Source organism: Aspergillus tanneri, assembly GCF_003426965.1.
Source record: "Aspergillus tanneri strain NIH1004 chromosome Unknown AapTan_8_pilon_pilon_pilon, whole genome shotgun sequence".
NCBI classification, from domain to species: domain Eukaryota; kingdom Fungi; phylum Ascomycota; class Eurotiomycetes; order Eurotiales; family Aspergillaceae; genus Aspergillus; species Aspergillus tanneri.
In genome coordinates this window covers 112,777-131,905 of record NW_022984635.1, presented here as the reverse complement: position 1 = coordinate 131,905, position 19,129 = coordinate 112,777, and the positions used below count along the sequence as shown (strand labels likewise).

Here is a 19,129-nt window from a genome sequence, read left to right as displayed (position 1 = left end):
CTGCCAAAACCAGGCTAGGTAGGCAAAGATCTAGGCCTATAAAATTTGTAACATGGTGTCCCGGCATGACTGCGGACGCCTGAATCCTGTCGAACCTATCTTTGTATAGCCCAAGCAGGGTAGAGCCGTTGGTTCTCCATCCTAGTCCTTTTGCTAACAGTTCCAGCGGGATAGCGTGGGAATGCTTGCCTGGCGTTGCCCCTTAACACATGAGTATCAGCCATATTCTACAAGGTATTTAACAGGTAGGAAGCGACCAAGATCTTGGGAGGTGGAAACTGAGGGTAAATAAAGGCACTGCCAAAACTCTGCCCTACGCCCTTGCTTGCCCTATTAACCTTCCTTGGCCATGTCAGCTAATCTGGAATTCTTAAATTACTGGATTGTGCCTTAGCACCGAAAATCGCCTACCAACCCATAAATAGTCTGCTACACTACGCTCCGTAATTAGTTGTATATAAATGGGGCGTGTCGATGTAAATTAGCCTGTTTTATTAGCCTGAATCACATCAAGTATTTTGATCTTATATGAAGCTTCCAGTCTTGACATTTTGGTAGTCATATTGGTGGTTGAAATCCGTAGAGCTTCACGGATCTCTACCTGTTAGTTGGAAAAAAATACCACCTAAAACTCCACCGGGCACTCTGCGGGTTGTAAGGGAATCATAATAATAGTATACCAGGTTGTATTTTATATTGACATTACATTATATTAGGCCTTCCATCTGATGGAGAGATATCCCGATTCGAGATCTTATAACTCCTATCGCCTTGGCCAGTGCTTATTGGCATCCCTTGGATCGCTTCCGTTCCTTTAGATAGACGTTGCAGAATAGTGCACGTTGGTGAACCGGGATCGTGTTCTTCTGCCAACCATGCCTTCCCCTGAGCGAATGGTCATATCACCGTCTAGAACGGTTGTTCTGAGCTAACCAGCTATGTATTGACCACCGCAGTTGCCTAAGGGATTGGAAATGTGGCAAAGATATATATGACGAGCCTATAGTTAAGTTCGAAGCACACTCGATCCATCTACACGCATCCCTATCTTGGAGGCTAAACTGCTTGTCCAGGTTTCTAAAACAGTGGGTAAAATAGATTGAATAGTCAAATATCGCCAAAAATCAAATATCCACCGACATCAGGTATAGAGGTCATTTATTCCCTGACAGCATGTATTCTCTCGATACTTGTCACTGACGTTAAATACAGAACGGTTTGCCTGGATGGCTGGTGCAGACAATCTGTACATCATTCTGTGTGTGTACGCCATTGTCAGAATTAATGTGCAGTCCTATGAACGTTTGAATATTACTAGTATCCATAATTTTCGTGTGTCGAACGCCTCTTATGGCTCAGCCACTTCGGTTGAATATTTCGCATGAACGTTCTCAATATGGGCAAGCTTTCAGCCACGTATATGTTTCTCAATCATGCCAGAGCCTGGGCGATGAACTCCGCCAACTTAGCCCCGTGTTCTCCTCTCTGCACCGTTACTGGTAAGTGACAGTGGTCCTGACAGGTGACGCTGTGGATACAAGAGAAGATGTTTACTTACTATCATCGAGAAATGGTTTGTCCCCTCCGTTCGATCTAAGATGATTGTGCCACCGGGAAACAAACCCTCCCATCCGCTGGCAGAAAAGTCGGTGCGAGCCTCCGTCAAGAACTTCATGCTTTCGGTATCATCCGGATGCGGAAGCATTTTTGGGATATTCTTACCGTCCATGACACTCTCACACGCCCAGATGATCGACGTGCGCGGAGTCTTACCGACTGGAAGAGGCGTAGCGAAGTACTCGTGCAGCGTGTCGATGGTGGCATTGAAATGGGGGACCAGCCACGCTGGAGCTTTGGCGGCTGCGCGCTCAGACCCTGAGGTGGTCGGCTGACCAAACAGTTGCAGCTTGTTGCAGTAGTCGTAGAAATGCTGGGGAAGCTTGTCAAGTCCTTTGGGCACGGGTGAATCGATCAGCAGGAGATTTTGCACCGCTTCCCCTGCGTTGATTAGCTTCTGCGCGGCGCGCTAGGCGAGGATGCCCCCGGCGGACCAGCCACCGAGGTGGTACGGCCCTTTGGGTTGGCGGCGGCGGACCTCATTGATGTAGGTGTCGATAAGGGCGTCCAGTGTGCACTTGAAGAGCTCCGGGATCTTGTAGTAGGGAGAGTTGAGGCCGATCACCGCCACATTCGACCCCAGCCGTGGGATTCCAGAGTATGACGTTGCCGAACCAGCGCCGTCGGGGAAAAGAAACAAGATCTTTTCGGCGAACTTGGGAATTCCCTGCAAGAGCACGGAGGTCGCTGCCAGCACGGCAGCTTGTTCCTCCTTCAGGTCAGCGGCATCCTACTCGGAGTCCGAGCCCTGAGAGGTTGCCGAGGAGGGATTTCCAGAGGTCTCTTGATCCGACCGGTCGAGATGGACGGATGGAGTCCGGCATGTGTATTCAGATTCAGAGGCTCCCGGCTTGAACAATGTCTTCAATTCTTTTACCGTCGGATAGTCGGTAAAGATGGAGTCCATGTCGATGTCTAGGTCCAGCTCCTCACGAAAGCGGCTGATGATGACAAGGGACAAAAGCGAGTCAATGCCAATGTCGGAAAATACGCAGTCATCCGTCAACTGCGAGACTGCCATACCGCTTTCTTCAGAGATGATACCAAGGGCGGCATCAAAGGCTGCGCCGACGTACAGGCTGGGAATGGCGACGGGCTGCGTGGCGGAAAACTCAGATGCTTGCCGAAGGGTCTCGGGCACCGCATCCCTGACGGTACGAGGCTGCTCAAATAGGCTGTCTGAAGGGGCTGGTCCTTCCGCCCCGCCGTATTGTCTGAGGAAGCTGTTCAGTTCCTTCACGGACGTGTACCTGGTAAAGATATCATCAAACTCTATGTCCAGATTGAGTTCCTCACGGAACCGGCTAGTGATGACCAAGGAGAGAAGGGAATCGATCCCAATGTCAGAGAAAACGGAATCGTCTGTCAGATCACTCAGGGAGACACCGCTTTCTTCTGAGATGATCTTCAAAGCCGGTTCAGCAAGTGAATGCTTTGACCGGGTGGCAGGGGCTGGGCCATTGACTCTTGTGGTCTTGGTGCTGGCAGCGGGGACCGAGGGCATGGAAGGCTTGGATACTGTTACTGCGGACCGTGCTGGTTCTGCGTTTCCCTTCTGTTGCGGCTGACAACGAGGTGGTTTGACCCCTTCGACGGTCAAGAAGAAGCGGAGGACCCTTCGTGGAACGCCTTGGAACTATGTCGATATTAAGATGGAATCTTCGGCATTTTCGACGGTGTTTATGGAAGATAAGACTTACCACAATACCTTTGTAGCTGGCGAGAACCCTCCAGCTTTCATCGAATACTGTCACGTCCCCTTGATATTTTCTTTGATCCCTCTCGGACATTTGACAGAAGGTTGAATAGGTCTGTTCTTTACTGAGAGTCTCATAGACCTGCAAGGACTCCCATCCATGATCGACGAAGACTTCCACATCTAGATCATTATTGTGGTTGCAGTTCATGACAAAACCACCAGCTTGGGTGAGACCGTCCAGGTAAGCTGGGTGGGTGTGGAATGTGCCCTGGGTCTCAACGCCCTTGAAACTCACCCGACTGGCGCACTCGAAAGTGTTGCTATCCATGACAACTTCGAACTCAGTTCTTCTGGCCTTTCGGTATTCTCCCGGCTTGATATGAATCGTCCTGTCCGGGGATCACGAGCCCTCTCTGACACCTAACCGTTTCGGCGGTAGGAAGGCGTGGTAATATTACCCAACTCCGACTGGTAGGTAGGTTGATCGGTCCTAGCCACTGTCCTAGACGTAACCGTTGTGTCGGGCCATTCTCCAGGTCCTTGCGCATACTCGCCATCCGTGCCTTTTTCTCGTAAGCGGTTTGTTCCAGCTGCTCCAGTCGAGATCTATCGGTGAAGTAGATCTCGCAGTTGGCATGCTCCACAGTTGCCTGACCCTTATTCTGCATGAGCTGTTAGAATGAGGTCCCTCCTTGACTCGTGCATCGGATGATCTTACGTCAAAAGAACAGAACCGGCCCTTCGCTCTCTTAGCTGCCCAGTCCACCGTCACAAATGTGCGCAGTGGTTGGGGGCCCTCCAGTTTTGCAATGAGGGCCTTCATGACAGTCATGTTCGAAACATCAATCAGGCAGTCTTCCATCTCAGGGTGATAGCGCTGGAGCAGATATTTGCCAACGGTAAGCGCGATATCGGCGTAGACAGACTGCGATCAGTTAGATTTGTAATTATAGTTGCAGGAGAACAACCCGAAGAAGCTTTAATAAATAGCCTACCGGTGTACACAGTGGAACCCCATCTACCTCATGGTCTTGTACCAGAGGATTGAAATCAGCCCGTGCCATATCTGACTCCACGGTGATGGCATCCATGTTCTCCTCCACCACATTGTGAATTGTCGTAGATGCGAGCGGTGCAACCGACGGGCCGACGAGAGGCGGGTCACCCTTGCGCAAGGACCAGTTATGGATATATTGCATCCAGTAATCCTTGAGGTTCCATTTGTATGCCGGCAGCTCCAAGACTTTGTGAGCCGCCGCAAAGTCCCGGTGACACTCGTGCCAGCGAAGATCAATGCCAGCACAATACAGAGACGAGAGCATATTGGTCAACGCTTTCCAATCATCTCTGTTGTGCTGGAGTGTTGCTACGGCGGCTACCGCAGGCCCGAGGGTCGCTTTCACCATTCCGGTGATATTAATCCCTCGAAAGAAGTGCACACGGCAGGCAATTATAATATGTGGAATATGCCATCTTTTATCACAATGTTAAGGGTTAATACTGGCTAGATACTGGCTAAGACCTATGTGGATACTGGTTAGCAACTGGTTATTAACTGGTTAGTATTATTAATCTTACCTAATATCTGTGCCTTATCCATATCTAATTAACACTTTCAAATCCAGTTCCATGTAGATAATAAAAGCAAACAGACTGGTTTATATTTTACTCGATAACCTTAAAAACCTTTTAGAATAGGTTATAATACCCTTCAGTATCTTGACAATTGGTGAAGACTCGACAAAGAGTAATAACTAGTTAGTAACTGGTTAGGAACTAGTCTGTAGCCAATTGTAAATACTCACTTACCTTTTCTATACTTTTTTAAAAATACTGCAAAAATAACTTTATTTAAATCACGACCCTTTAATCGCTTAAATTCATATCCACCTCAAATAACTTCAGAGATTGGAATAACTTTAATTGTGCTTTGTAGGCACAAATAATAAGTATATTCTCATCATCCTGAAAGGTGTATTGGACATACGCCTAAAATATACTAGTTAGCAACTAGTTTCAAAGTAGTAACATACTAGTCAGGAACTAGTATACTTACCCTTAATTCTGGCCGTCTCAAACATTCAAACCTTAGACCATTTAACTCTTGGCCTTCAGGAAATAGGCTTATCTGTAAAGGGCTAGAGCCCGTTTGACCTCTCGGGCCAATGTCCCTATTATCCCTGTTGTCCCTACTATCCCCGTTGTCCCTATTGTCCCTACTGTCCCCGTTGTCCCTATTGTCCCTATTGTCCCTATTGTCCCTATTGTCCCTACTGTCCCTACTGTCCCTACTGTCCCTTTTGGCCCTGTTGGCCCTTTGGGCCATTGGCCCCTCGATCCCTGTCACGTGACTTCCCATCTTGTTTGTTTACCGCTCATTTTCCTCTTCCTTTTCTTCCCTCCTTCAACGATTCCTTCTTGTACATAACCTATCTTGTAGGTTCTATGGGTTCAGCCCTTGACATTATCTTTGCTTTTTGAATCATAGCAGAAACACGATCTTGATTGGCAAAGCTTGTATGAATACCTGATAGGCTATTATCAAATTCCTTGCAGAAGTCAAGGAGTCGTGGATTGCGGAGGAAAGAGCCTAGCTAGTTAATAACTAGTATACTATTAATAGTGGACTAGTAACATACCAGTAGTCATATCCGGATCCCTTATGTCATAAAGTATCTGCTTTATTCTTTCCAGAATAATAAGAGGAGCTGTCGTAGGAGGTGGTGGAGGGTGTGTATGTATCCCATGTGAAGTAAATAAAATATATAGACAATTCTTAATATCAACTGGAATAATAATATTAAATGCAACATCACACTTTTCATGTACAAGAGTTCCAGTTTGACAAGTATCTAACTAGTTAGTAAATAGTTATAAACTAGTATAGTATTCGATCAGAGACGCACAAAGAACGACGTCAGAGGAGGCGGGAAACAGGACAGCTTAGACGGCAAGAACGTTGGCATCGTAGACAGCAGGCAGCGATACTCAATTCACCGGGAGAGTCTTCGTTCAGAAGTTCGACGGAAGATAGACTTGCTGTCTCGGACCCCATACCTATGGACACTTGGGAAGATTTCGGGCCCCAGCCTAGGTCCCAGGAGTTCGAACGTTGCCCTGTAACTAATGGGGGGATAGATTATAAGAAGGAAGACCAGAGCTGTACAGAGATAGATGAACATGAGATATTAAAGAGAGGGGTAGGGAAAGGAACCGAACAGGAATGTCTGGCGAAAGAAGAGCTATTGGATAAACAAAGCGGAAGCCGCGAAGTCGAAGAACCTGCATCTGTAATGGAGCAAGAAATGGATAAAAGAGATGCAGCAGTACGAGCATTCCCGGTCGACCAGCGAGAAAGAGTTGAACTGGAACAAGTGACGGATAACGGAGGTACTGCTGAAGATGTTGAACTCCTTGGCGAAATACTCCAAGGAAATGCAGAACTGGGCACTGACAATCATAATTCGGAGACAGAGGAAGGGCGAGTAGCTCTGGAGCGAGCAGATACTCTCGCTTAGCTACAAGGCATGGCTGGACGTATTCCCTCACCACCTGGGGCTGCGGAATATGTTGTCTCAAGGCCTGTAACTGAACTGCCAGCTGACTTGCCGAGTGTGATCGCAAGATGGCGTGAAGAGGGAAGCCAGCTGGACGGTGAAAATCTGCCATCTTCCGAAACAACCAAACCGGAGCTACCAGAAGGGGAGGCAGTAGACAAACCTTCACAGACTAAATTTATTGTACAGAACTTAGTGGAGAAATAGTGTTAACAGGGTAGCCTGCTGGCTGATAAACGCCCCCCCCGTAGTCGTCCGGGAACCAGTCGGCAGCAGTCTAAACCAGCCGGACTCCGCAAATCTCGGATGAAGTATAGGCTAACACTCCAAGACATCAATCGGGCAGGGACTCGAGATGCGGCTATTGCCGATGAATTATGGGATAGGATCGATGATAGCTATAACGCTCAAGAAGAGGCAGCAGACAACGCATCACGCAGAGCCTGGTCGAGAACTGGCGAGAAGTGGGTGGCCAGCTGGATGATGGGGGCATACCACGGTCTCGCTGTAGTCGTCTAAAAGCAAGTTAACTACGATCTAAACCAGCCGGACTCCGCAAATCTCGGATGAAGAATAGACCGACACTCCAAGATATTAATCGGGAAACAACTCCGGACGCGGCCATCGCCGATAAATTATAGGATGTTGATAAAGACTGCTCTGGCTATGCCTCTTTAGTAGAGGGACCTCTTCAATCTTCGGCGACCGTAGGCTATGGTGGAGCTGCGACTGAGGTGGCGGGAACTGCTAAATTAAGGCTCTCTCAGCAAAATCCTGAAATATATACAGCTAATCCACTGGATCCAGAACAGGCTCAGAGGCAAGCATTTGAAAGGCAGGCGGCAGAGAGCTATTTGACGTTGCTATCGACCAGCATCCGCAGGAGACAGAAAGCCTTGTGATGGAAAAGGCCCAGAAAAACAAGACGGTCGTTGTAGCACCGAAAAGCAAGATCTTAAATAAGACATCGCAGCGGGGTGAAAGAAAACTGGTACGATCACGGGGGATCAAGAGGCCGAGGGAAGAGACACAAGAGACACTGTCTATCAGGTCAGGTTCTCGACTCAGAGCCAATAGGGAGAAAAGGGCGAAAAAGGCTGTTACGCAGATTGATCTCACCACCTGGGAGGGAACGAACCCGACTAGTACAGGCACGAGGAACCAGGAGCAGCCAGATAATGGACTTGAAGCTCCCCTGGCCCCTGGAAACCTAAACAGTTCGGAGGACGGTTTTGATGGAGATCTTTCTGGCGATACGCCGCCGGTACGGAGGGTTACCGTCACTTTCCATGCTTACTATCTAGGGGAATGGAGAAGGACGGACGCGGTATCTGTGCAGCCAGACAATCCAGTTAAAGCACAGAGCATTGCCGACCGGTATGCGCGAGACCTAGACCGGGGGGCGCGCTTCTATGATCGCGCTCTGCGGAAAGTTGACGTTAATCACTGCGTCCGTGCGGCGGTCGATGATGCTACCTTCACGATCCTCATGACCTTTGGAAGAGATCTGGTTGTAACTCGGCAAGTTATCGCCTCCGTGACACAATTGCTTGAGAATGTTGGAAATGATGGACAATTAATCAACGACGAGATCTCGTAGCAGAGTTTTCAATAATAGTGGATGGCCTGTGACCCAATGAGCTCCCAACACTGTAGATAGACGACCGTAGGGGTCGTGTATCTGCCATGGTCACCAACTGGCGGGCCTCTGGCCGTGTAGGTCGTACGACCGCGGCCTCATGATCTACATGGTCAAGAGCCCAAGGTATAGTGCACCTGGTACTAGGTCACAGAGCCTACACTCCCTGTCGTACTACAGAGGTCGAAAGTATCCGGGTCTACATCACCGGGCCTGAGTTACGGACCCCTTGACCCTCCAGGTATCCAAACCACAGACTTTTGCGTATCTTCGACTTGGTACCTCAATCTGATCTCCAGGGAGACCTTCACACCTTCCTAATCGTGAGTCCTATAATGTACGCCCTAGCCGCATCTAGGACCCTCACTTTTGGGGCACTGTATCCGGGTACTCTCTCTGTTCATGGACAGAGGCGACAAGGCGTCGCCCACACTTCTCGATCATGCAACCTACGTCGGTCCTGTATCAGTGAGGACTACCACGTTTCGCGAACGAGGTTTATTCACGATGGAAATTGTCAAAGCTGGTGATATTCTCTTCTGTGAGAAAGCCTTTTCGCCCGCCTTTCATGACGCCAACGAGTTCAGACAGGGCCTTGCCTTTTTGATCAACGCAAAAACAGACGCTATGACGGTGGGGACCCAAGCTGAGCTTATTGTGCTTATTTTCCAAAAGCTTTACCAAAACACGTCTCTAATGCCAACTTATACTAATCTTTATCATGGCTCATACAAGCCCGCTAATGTCTCAGAAGTAGATGACATACCTGTTGTGAATACGTAAGCAGCTCACTATAAAGGAATACTAACTAGGCTAATATCTCCTAGCTTCCTCGTTGAGCGTATTGTAGCGTTGGATTGTTTCGGTTGTCCTCTCCTCTCGCGAGTCTCATATATATGCCATGAGAGCGGAGACGCAACAAGAAAATACCAACGACCAATTTTATTCCAGTGGTATTTGGCCCCTAGCGTCCTACATCAATCATTCCTGCTACAGTAACGCTCGACGCTTATTTATTGGAGATATGATGGTTGTTCGTGCCACACAGGATATGGTTCGAACACGGAGATCACGTTCTGGTACTGATCACCTTTGAACAATGATTCTAAAGAGAAACAAATATAGTAGTATAAGATCCATGGTTATCTAAAATTAAAAGGCGCCAACGCCTCCGGGCCTTCTCCTTTGTCGCTTAACTAAAAACAGTGGTAGGCCAAGCGTATCCTAGCTTATTATTGGTCCAATCAGAAGGAGAGGATGCAAAAAGGCAATAATAATTATTAGGATTAAAATCCTGAAGCCATGAATCCTGAATATTGCCTGAACTTGCTTGGTATATAATCCCGGGAGAGAGAAAGGTTCCATCTGCACAAATACAGGCAATTATAGTAATCCACTCTCTATCTCTATCCTGGAGGCGTTGCTCAATCCCTCCTTGCTTATATCTCTGTCGGAAAAGATTCTTTTGCCTTTAGATAGTACTCCGATAAGAAATCCCTTCTCATCCATATTATACATATCTTCAGGATAGACATTGTATTCCTTGATCTTTTGAGCCATAAATTTAAAATATAAAGCATATTTATATGCTGCTTTCTTGAAACATCCATGCTAGTAGCATAATGAGCAACAAGGTCATTATTATGCCTCTTTAAAAAGCGCCCTGGCCACTATTTTCCAGGCTTATTTCTAGATATTTCCTTTGTAAAATTTCGTAGTATTTTATGTGATGGTGGAAGGCCTCGATTGGTAAGATTGTTAATTAATTTAATATGTTTTTTTGACCGTTGGTTGTTAAGAACTTAATACTCTTCCCGATGAGTCTTATATGGCTGCTGCACACCTCGGTGGCGCCTTGATAGGGTTGTTCGGCTAACTACATGTTTTATAGCGATTTTTGTATAATTAATCTTTTTACCTGCTTTCAGTCTTTCGATTTCTTGAAGACCGGCTTCAATTGACCCCATTTTGGTGGAGTTGTAGAGGTTTGAATTCCTATCTCAAAATGTCGGTGTATCCGGTGGGTGGTCGGAACCGCCACTGATATATGCGAAGCTACAATTGCAGAGTGTTTCTTGGCTATTTATCTCAATTTCTACCTCCTCTTTCTAGACTTGTTTAAGTACTTATATTACTATTTTTTATTTTATATATTTACTTATATAACTGTCAGAATAAAGCTGGTCCATATTGGGACATCATGTGAATATATATACCCAATACTCCTCATAGAGGGGTTGGGCAGAACATCCTTCTGAATACAATCACTTCAGACCCCCCCAATAATCGAACAATAACTTAGCAAGAAAGGACTGGCGTGTCCCCAATAAATTTATATAACCGAGAATTAAGTTATCTTAAGTACCTGGATAACTAACATTAGCGGACAGCTAGTGGGTTGGCCATGCCAACTCCTAAGGAAGTTCATATATGTCTACTGCAAAATAGCTGAATGTGACAGAGTGTCCTGGGCTGCAGTACACTCCTAAACTGAACCCTTCCTTATCTACTGCTGGTCTCCCATAGCTTAGGAAATAGAGCCAGAACTGGTGGAATGACCTTTCCTCGCTAAGATCAGGAGTAATCTGTATATGTGGCACTTGATCAAACGGTTTCTTGAAAGTAAACCGTGTAGGTCTTCCATCTTGATACCGAGTAATACGCCCCATGCCTGACTCAACGTTTGAGACCACACCATGCTCAGCACCCCAAACTTGACCTGAACTTTGTAAGCAAAATGCATTAACAAAACAAACGCTACGCACCTTGAGCGCTCATATTTTAGTAAGCTTCAACCTTAATGGGTCCTTAATTCCGTGAAGGCAGAAATATATAATAGTTACTAAATATGTAAATTAGCCAAGGCTCCACATATCAAAATATTTGCAGCTTATATAAGTCTGCTTTGCAGGTGAATTACCTGGCCAATATTGTACAGCTGACTAATTATGATTGTTAATGTACGAAACATAGGGCGACTTAACCTGAACATCTGGGTAAGAAGCCTAGTTATATATGCTAGGTTACTGTTCTACGGTGTCCATATATGAGTGCGCTAATCAGGAATATGATGACATGGGCTGTCATTTTCAGCCTGATGACGTAATTAGGTAGCTCCTTAGATTTCATAGATACTGATTTCTTATAGTCAGTGGTGAGGTCATTCGGTTGCATTTGAACAGGCTGCTGCTTGGAAAAGTGAAGATGCCATTAGTACGTGTTAATGTTAGAACTTAGCATTGGCTCTGGCCTATTTCTGGTAAGATGGAGGCCGTCTTAATTAAGTTGGAGGGACCTGGCCCTTATGCCCAGCCATGATTTAATCCTACTTCTTGCTTTATTTTCCAATTATTTGCACCTTGGTCCAGGGTAGCATCTACCCCTCACATTTGTAATACAATAGTTGTTTAACAATTCAATCATCCTCTAAAGTAGAACGCTATTAATTAACTTGCTAAAGAGTATAAGATAGTGTTGTAATCCCAAGGAAGGTTGTTTGTTATTCATATTCTTGTCTATAGACTTAGGGTTTTATATACAAGATATACATCAGATTGATTGACAATCAATTTGATACTAAATATATTCTGTATATGAAGCTCTATTGTTTACTTAATCGAGCCTCAATTCACAACAGAGAGCTATAGAGAGTGTATTACTTGCAAATTATAAAACAGCAAATACGCGCAGACAACACTTATACTTGTGACGGCCTGGCACCCTTCGGGGGTTTGCTATATAAGGCGATGGGCATATCAAGTACGCTGTACTTGATATTCTGGTCTTTTTGTGGCTCAGTGGTTAAGCGCAAGCGGTTGAGATCCTAGAAGCCCACCTAGGATCAAGGCCGTGACAATACTAAGCAAGAATATATAATAATAAGTATTTTATAGGGCTAGGTAGGATTCCAGCTGCAGAGAGGGGCCAAAGACATAGCTAGGAGGCTATTAAATTAGATATTATCGTGGAGATACCTACAAAAGTATACACCTCTGCGATGTACTTTCAAGCGGTGGGTTCTGCAGCGACGGGGGTCACAAAACAGGCGCCGGAAGAGGCTACGGCCACGACCAAGCCATAATACGCAACAAGAACATTGGGCAGGTGAACACGGGAGGTGCCCAGACAGTTGGTGTAGAGGGAGTACTCAGACGGTGAGGTAAGAGGTGCCGTCAGGGGCTGTGTAGTGCTTACGTTGGTGGTGACGCTGGCAGTAATGACAATTATTTTAGCATGTAAATGACCAAGTAGTCGATATTGGTAATGGGTGGTTCCCTCGATGGTAAACCCCGTATCCTCAAAATCCTATCCTGCCATTGAGCTCAACCAGTAAATATTCCACTTGGGCACTAATCCGGAAAGGAAATTAATTTGGCTGCAGTCTAGCGCGTCACTACTCTGTCTCGTTCTTCTCATACCAACCTTGTATCTTTGTTGAGTGTTCATGACATCACAAGTTTTCAGGATCCAATGCGGTAGACGAAACCCGCCCGGGCCAAACCCCGGAGATAGCCTACCAACTAAATAACCGACCTGTCACTCGAACCGAGCCTTTTTTTGGCCTTTTTTTTTTTTTTTTTTCCCAACTATCTCTATACAGTATAGATAAACTTAGAAATTCTCAGTTTCACATAGTTTACTATGAGACTATATAATTTTAAGTATATGGAGTATATTATTCATCTGTAAGCCCTCTAGTAAAAGAAGGTCTAATAAGTAGCCATAGACATGGGTTTCTCTAACCGTGATAGATAATGCATGTGGGCAGAGATTGTAGGAAATATTGATATGGACACAAGTATAGTATGCCTTATCTTAGTGGACGAGTGGGAGTTTGGGTATGGAAATAAATTAAATGTATACTTATCAATAGGGCTAAAGGAGCAATGTGAGTATAATAGAGCATTAGCACCTAGGCACTAGTAAAAAGTGACGCAGGTCGTGAACAACTGGAAGAGAGAGGTATTGCTGCGGTTATCCAGCGGAAACAAACAGCTCGCTAAGGGCCGCAGCAAGTGGGGCCAACATTCTGTGAATGCTATTAAGGGAGCTCCAACTAATTAAGTAGATGGTGCATTTCTCAAGGAAAGCTCAGTAAGGCATTCGGGGGAGTGTATGACAAGTCATTGCATAACACTAAATATGTTAAAGTTTTTTAGGCAGTGAACCTTCTTAGCCTTCTTAGAGACTAATGGAATGTGTAGCATGAAACTGGGCCAGGTATTCTACGTAATATAGGATAAAAATATGTTTTACGTCATATAGTTGTCACCAATATAATATCACGTAGGATTAATAAGATCAAAGAGTTTTTGGACGTTCCTATATCTAGTTGGTTATATATTCCCTATGTCTTCCCTGACGTCTTCAAGTGAGTTTTAGCTAGAACACTCCAGCATCCTGTTTCTCAATATCTTCCTAACATCATTTACCTGCAAGCCTAGCAGACTCAATATGTATTTTTTCAAGACCTTGACGCTTCTGATACTTCCCTCTGCCATGGCAGTGGCTCAGTTACTTGTATGAGTTTTCAGTATTATTTACCAGCAACTGCTGTTGGAGAAAGACCTAATTAAGACCAGGGATACCTCTGTGACGATAAACACTGTCGCCACACTTACAAATCCATCGGAGGTGATGAATGCTATACCACCGATTTTGCACAGTATGGACAGACGTTCTACTATATTATCCCTATACCGGTATTTTTACTAACGTATACATGCTAGATCTTTAGAAATACGCAAGGACAGTACCTGCGTTTTCTATAAGTATGAAGATAGCTGCTGGGGCCCTTCAAGCCCCAATACATTAAGAAAAGGATGCCACTCCTTGCCCTCGGACAACCCCAAATCCATCAAATGTTACTTGAATTTGGGTTGAGATTCTGTCAAACGTGGGTTTCAATTTGCCTATCTGAACAGAATAATCACAATATTCGTGGATCATAATTGTCTCAGTACGAAATCCTCAGGAGTATATGTGCGGAAAGCTAAAAAAAAAAAAAAAAATTCTATTTAGCTTTAGTGGGTGTTTTCATGATCTCGTTACGTTTTATGCTTGATATTGCCAGATATGCCTCAGTATGGGTTTTCCCTATGAGTCGTAGGTTTTCGTATACTGTAATACAAATGCAGAGGTTATAGTTAAAAAGCTATTATTTTATTTTTAGTTATAAGTCTCTGTAGCTTCCTATATATAAACTACAGCCGACATTACGTAGCTACCACTGTATCTAGTTGTTGGGCCTGACTTGCTTATATGCAGACTAGCAAGGACGTTTCAGAAGTTTAATCTTGAATAATATATGGTTAGTAAATGGATGTCTCATTGACGATTCACAAATACAGTACAAGAAACAGGCCTGCCTGTTTATACATGCGAACTAGAATTCGGTTTCCTCTAAGTGCCCAACGAAAAAACAGAGGACTGGACAAATAAGTACAATCGGCTATAACAACAAGACTGCAAAAAAAAAAAAAAAAAAAAAATCTGCTTCAGTATATTATTCTGATATAATACTCCTATCTAACATTTTTACCTGATTAAATTAGAAAATAGAGATTAGGAAATGACGGATAGCGAAGACCTTTTCTGGAGATCTTGCGACGTCACCATCAGCTAATGACCTCTCCTTTCCCTCTACTTATAGGGTTAGGTCTTCATGTGCAGTTTACTGGAATACAGTCCGCTCAAAGACTGCCTGCTTGAATACTGCCTTCTCGAAGGCTACCTGCTTAAATATTGTCTGTTGTAATACTGTCTATTGGAACTCTGTCTGTTGGAACTCTGTCTGTTGGACCCTGTCTGCTGGGATACTGTTTGTCGGAATACTGTCTACTGGGATACTATCTGTTTGAGTACTGTCTACTTGGACACGGTCTGTGTGGTCTGCTCGATTACTTGTGGTGTGGGGATCTAAAGCCCAATATTACTGTAGGTACTTAGGAAAGACCTAATTACTGCGGAGCTACATGCAGCCTATGGCCGCGAGAAGCCGGAGGAATACAAAAGAAAAAAAAAAGTTAAACAATCTTTTTTTAAACCCCATCTCCCAGTCCTAGTAGCGCTGTCAATTTTTCGACACCTGGTAGAACATATATCTTCGCCCGGCTACCTGGCAATTGTCACAAATGTGGGAAACCAAAAATAATAATAAAAATAGATGCAAGCAAACAAATATTGAATTCCTTCTGAAAGTATGGACCACAGGGTTAAACGGGGTGTTTTATTTACGACCCCTAATCTAATTGCTCCCCCGTAAACCAGAGTGTCTCTCCAGCATACGTTCAACAATGATACACTTATACAAACGAGCCGCCGAAGGCGCACCAAGCAAGAAGCTATGCACCGTCTGTTTTTAATTCGTCTTTATTGGAGTGGTCCAAAAACAACTCAGTAATATTAAGAAGGGCATGCTAATTTAGCAAGATGTGTGATACCATTATCTATTTTGACATATGCAGGGAAACAGTTGTGCATGCGTAGTTTTAGCAGCTTAGGATTTGTTTTAGATTTTTATGAGTTCACAAGTATGCATGCTCATAACAATAGCTGGAACCCTACTATCCAAACCCAAGTCGGAGAGCTGAAAAGTGTCTCCGCAAAGACTGCGACCCTCCGGGGCTTGATGATTCAGTACAAGTAAAAGGAAAGACATGGGTGGAAGATTTATTGGTTTAACCCGATTAGTCCAGGGTAGAACGACCGGATATAAGAGAAGGTTAGAGCTCCAAAGGGAATATTGATATTCCTAAATCTTCAATAGCTATGAATATTGTCCTTATTCATATTCTCAATATTCATGAATGTATGGCTAATTCATAAAATAAGTCATCTGGTAGTTATACTTTACACTTTGGGACTTTATAATACCCATATGAATTCTACACTGGAGGCCTTATTACAGCAACTTCGCGGATACTTAACACTAGAACTCGCGCCATAAACAACTTATCGGACTACACTACAGCATGTTGACACCCCAAATCAACGTCTTTTCGTCATCTTTCCCACGAAACGGCAGCAGATCATGCTTGGATCGCCGATTACGTCTTGACTCTCCCTGCACACCTTCCCGGTTAACTTAGAGCGATCGTTACGACAGAACAGGACTGCTAATCCTCCGCAGATTCAAAGTGTTGGTTTGACACCTAATTCGTATGTCTGTCACGACTAAACAAGCGATCCTACTCTTGTAACAATCTACCAGTCTTATTCTACCTAGTAATCTGAGTGGATCCAAAATAAAATAACTGTAACACAAAATTAGTATACGGATTGAATGGCGTGGTCACTAGCACTGTACATGCGTAGGTTAGTGGTACTTGTCAGGTTGACACAAAGCCATTTCTAAATCGTCCAGAGCCAGCTCGGAGTCTTCCCCCGTTCAACGATATTCTTAATCGCTGGGCTGATACTCTAGTTCTAAAAGCCTTACACCCCGATGGATGTATCCTCGTACCGTCTCCCGTATGTGGTCTCGAAGTTCATCCGTCGCAGAGACTTAGCCAGCATGGTCAATTCAACACAGGGGCAACGTAGGAAATCGAGGACCTTACCCATCACCAGCGTTCGACCTTGCTCGTCCCGTATGTTGGGCAGCCTCTCAATCTGGTCGCCTGATGCCTCGAGCGAAATTATGCTTCCACAATCTGGCGTACCCTGGTAAAGAGAGACTCGTTTATGCTGACCAAAGGGTAGCTTGTTCTGCTCGAGGCCATTCCCGACGTAAATAGAGATATTGAGGATCTAGTCATAGGTCACAACTATCGTCAGCTTCTCGTGGAGCCTTCCGGCATCAAGATCCAATACGAACATAGCCTTCATCCATGATATCGTCCTTGAGGAGGTTATTTAGTAGGCCTTGGGCCGCGATAATCTCGCCAATCGACTTTACCTGCCACACCAAATGCAGTCGGCGAACTTGTGAGGTGCAGGTGTTATAACCGTAGATTATTTTTTTCAAATATGGGATTGCCGCTGTGATCCCAAATCCACTAGCGACCATCAAGACGCTTTCATAATGACTGACATCTTCACTCATGCCGTGAGGACCGGTGAATAAGACTAATAAAGAAACAGAGCCCTCTGCAGCTGCGGCGGCGTAGCGAAGAAGATTCACCGAGAAACCATGGCGTGGTTGTACCAATAGTTCCATGGTATCTTGTCTACCTCTAGACCACGATGTGACTGTGAAAGGGTATGTCTGCGTCCATGACCATAGACTGACGGACGGCATCCAGAGGTTGATATACTGTCCAGCCTCCATTTTCACAGATCGAGGCAGAAGAACGCGAATTTGGGTGGCTGTTGCAGCAGTACCTTCCTTCTTAGACTCCCTCATGCTAAACGATACTAGGGCCCTTGGAACACCGCGGCCCGCAAAGAGCCCGTTTCTATATAGAAGGATCACGAGCTGTAGGCATGAAGTCAGCGCAAAGATCCCCAAGGCAATCCAGAGGTAAAGTTTTGGGGGCCCGCTTGTTTTCGGAAGATGTCGCCAGGTACCGTAGACAAACAACACGGCGAGGATCTGATGCGCCCGGAGGAATATCTCATACGACCATCGACGAAAGAATGGAACGGAAAGCAGAGCAAGGACACCCAGTGAAACAGCACCCTGCCAGACGTTAGTTGGAACAGAGTTATACTGATAATAAGACATACAATCATGGTAAAGAGATTTTGGGATTCACGAAGCGAGAAATGAAATTTCTCAGCCTGAACCGCTGCAATAATGTGAAATGACAACAGAGCAACTGCCATCCAGCCGGTAGCACGGTGGATTCTACGACCTGTACGCCAAATGATGCCTAGTAAGTCGGCTAGATGGCTTAAGTGGATAGCTGATAAGGGGAAAATAAGATTAACTAGAGCCAATTCTCCTGCCCTGCGGCCAGCTCCACTCAACGATTTGATCCTGAAGAAGACAAGGAAGATGTTAATTGCGGCATAAGACACGTGAATAAAAACACTGGCTCTGGTCCACGGACCCCAGAGCCGATGCCTATGAACAACAAAAGGGAGGGTCAGATGTCGAGAAACTAGAGCAGAAAACAAATTTGTCCAGCTGATAAGGATGGAGAGAGTCCGAGTCAGGAAAAGGCCAACAAATATACCGCCAGCGGTAATTGCATAAATGGACAGTGCATTCATACTCTGTGCAATGTGAGAGTCATACAATGCAAGAATAACAAAGAAAACTGGTAGAGCAAGGACGGCGCCAATGCGAAGGGTTCTTATAGCCTAGAGTCACATATAGCGAACTCGCTACAATGTAGCTCCTTAAGTAGAGTATTGCCTGTGGAAAGGAATGTCTAGTCAATTCAGAGCCACCACACCACCCTCGGGGCCCGTGATAAAGATATTGGCACCCCTCATCTTCCCAGCTTATATGATTTTTAAATAATATCGTCCCGTCAAAAAACTACGTGCCGTGGTGACATGTGTAGTCATTCTATCTAAGACGACGATGATGCATGCTTAAGGAACTAATCAGAAGACGTATGGGATGAAGCAATACTGTCCGGACCTCAATATCTGGAAGCTGTTCGTCACGAGCACCTATCGTCACAAGGTAAACGGACTGAAAAACAGGGTAATTGTCTGAACAAG

The 19,129-nt window shown here is 45.2% G+C and overlaps 6 protein-coding genes across 6 annotated transcripts; 3 read left to right on the top strand and 3 right to left on the bottom strand.

Annotated features, from left to right (window-relative positions):
* Positions 1-1,431: 1,431 nt before the first annotated feature.
* ATNIH1004_010681 (uncharacterized protein) lies at positions 1,432-4,722 on the bottom strand (the record flags this gene model as incomplete). Its single annotated transcript, XM_033575249.1, has 8 exons — positions 1,432-1,485; positions 1,559-1,998; positions 2,059-2,347; positions 2,495-3,253; positions 3,318-3,689; positions 3,742-3,978; positions 4,035-4,241; positions 4,312-4,722. The coding sequence occupies 8 exons, from the start codon at positions 4,720-4,722 to the stop codon at positions 1,432-1,434; spliced, it is 2,769 nt and encodes a 922-aa protein (XP_033421104.1).
* A 2,121-nt stretch (positions 4,723-6,843) lies between these two features.
* On the top strand, positions 6,844-7,392 carry ATNIH1004_010680 (uncharacterized protein; the record flags this gene model as incomplete). The annotated part of the gene is made up of 2 exons (XM_033575248.1): positions 6,844-7,026; positions 7,090-7,392. The coding sequence occupies 2 exons, from the start codon at positions 6,844-6,846 to the stop codon at positions 7,390-7,392; spliced, it is 486 nt and encodes a 161-aa protein (XP_033421103.1).
* Positions 7,393-7,774: 382 nt separating this feature from the next.
* On the top strand, positions 7,775-8,473 carry ATNIH1004_010679 (uncharacterized protein; the record flags this gene model as incomplete). Its single annotated transcript, XM_033575247.1, has 1 exon — positions 7,775-8,473. The coding sequence occupies one exon, from the start codon at positions 7,775-7,777 to the stop codon at positions 8,471-8,473; it is 699 nt and encodes a 232-aa protein (XP_033421102.1).
* A 441-nt stretch (positions 8,474-8,914) lies between these two features.
* Positions 8,915-9,269, top strand: ATNIH1004_010678 (TPR domain protein; the record flags this gene model as incomplete). The annotated part of the gene is made up of 2 exons (XM_033575246.1): positions 8,915-9,169; positions 9,264-9,269. 2 exons carry the CDS (start codon positions 8,915-8,917, stop codon positions 9,267-9,269), a joined length of 261 nt encoding a protein of 86 aa, XP_033421101.1.
* A 3,248-nt stretch (positions 9,270-12,517) lies between these two features.
* On the bottom strand, positions 12,518-12,958 carry ATNIH1004_010677 (uncharacterized protein; the record flags this gene model as incomplete). Its single annotated transcript, XM_033575245.1, has 2 exons — positions 12,518-12,817; positions 12,935-12,958. 2 exons carry the CDS (start codon positions 12,956-12,958, stop codon positions 12,518-12,520), a joined length of 324 nt encoding a protein of 107 aa, XP_033421100.1.
* Positions 12,959-16,948: 3,990 nt separating this feature from the next.
* ATNIH1004_010676 (ferric reductase family protein) lies at positions 16,949-18,187 on the bottom strand (the record flags this gene model as incomplete). Its single annotated transcript, XM_033575244.1, has 3 exons — positions 16,949-17,263; positions 17,331-18,134; positions 18,182-18,187. 3 exons carry the CDS (start codon positions 18,185-18,187, stop codon positions 16,949-16,951), a joined length of 1,125 nt encoding a protein of 374 aa, XP_033421099.1.
* Between the last annotated feature and the right edge of the window lie 942 nt (positions 18,188-19,129).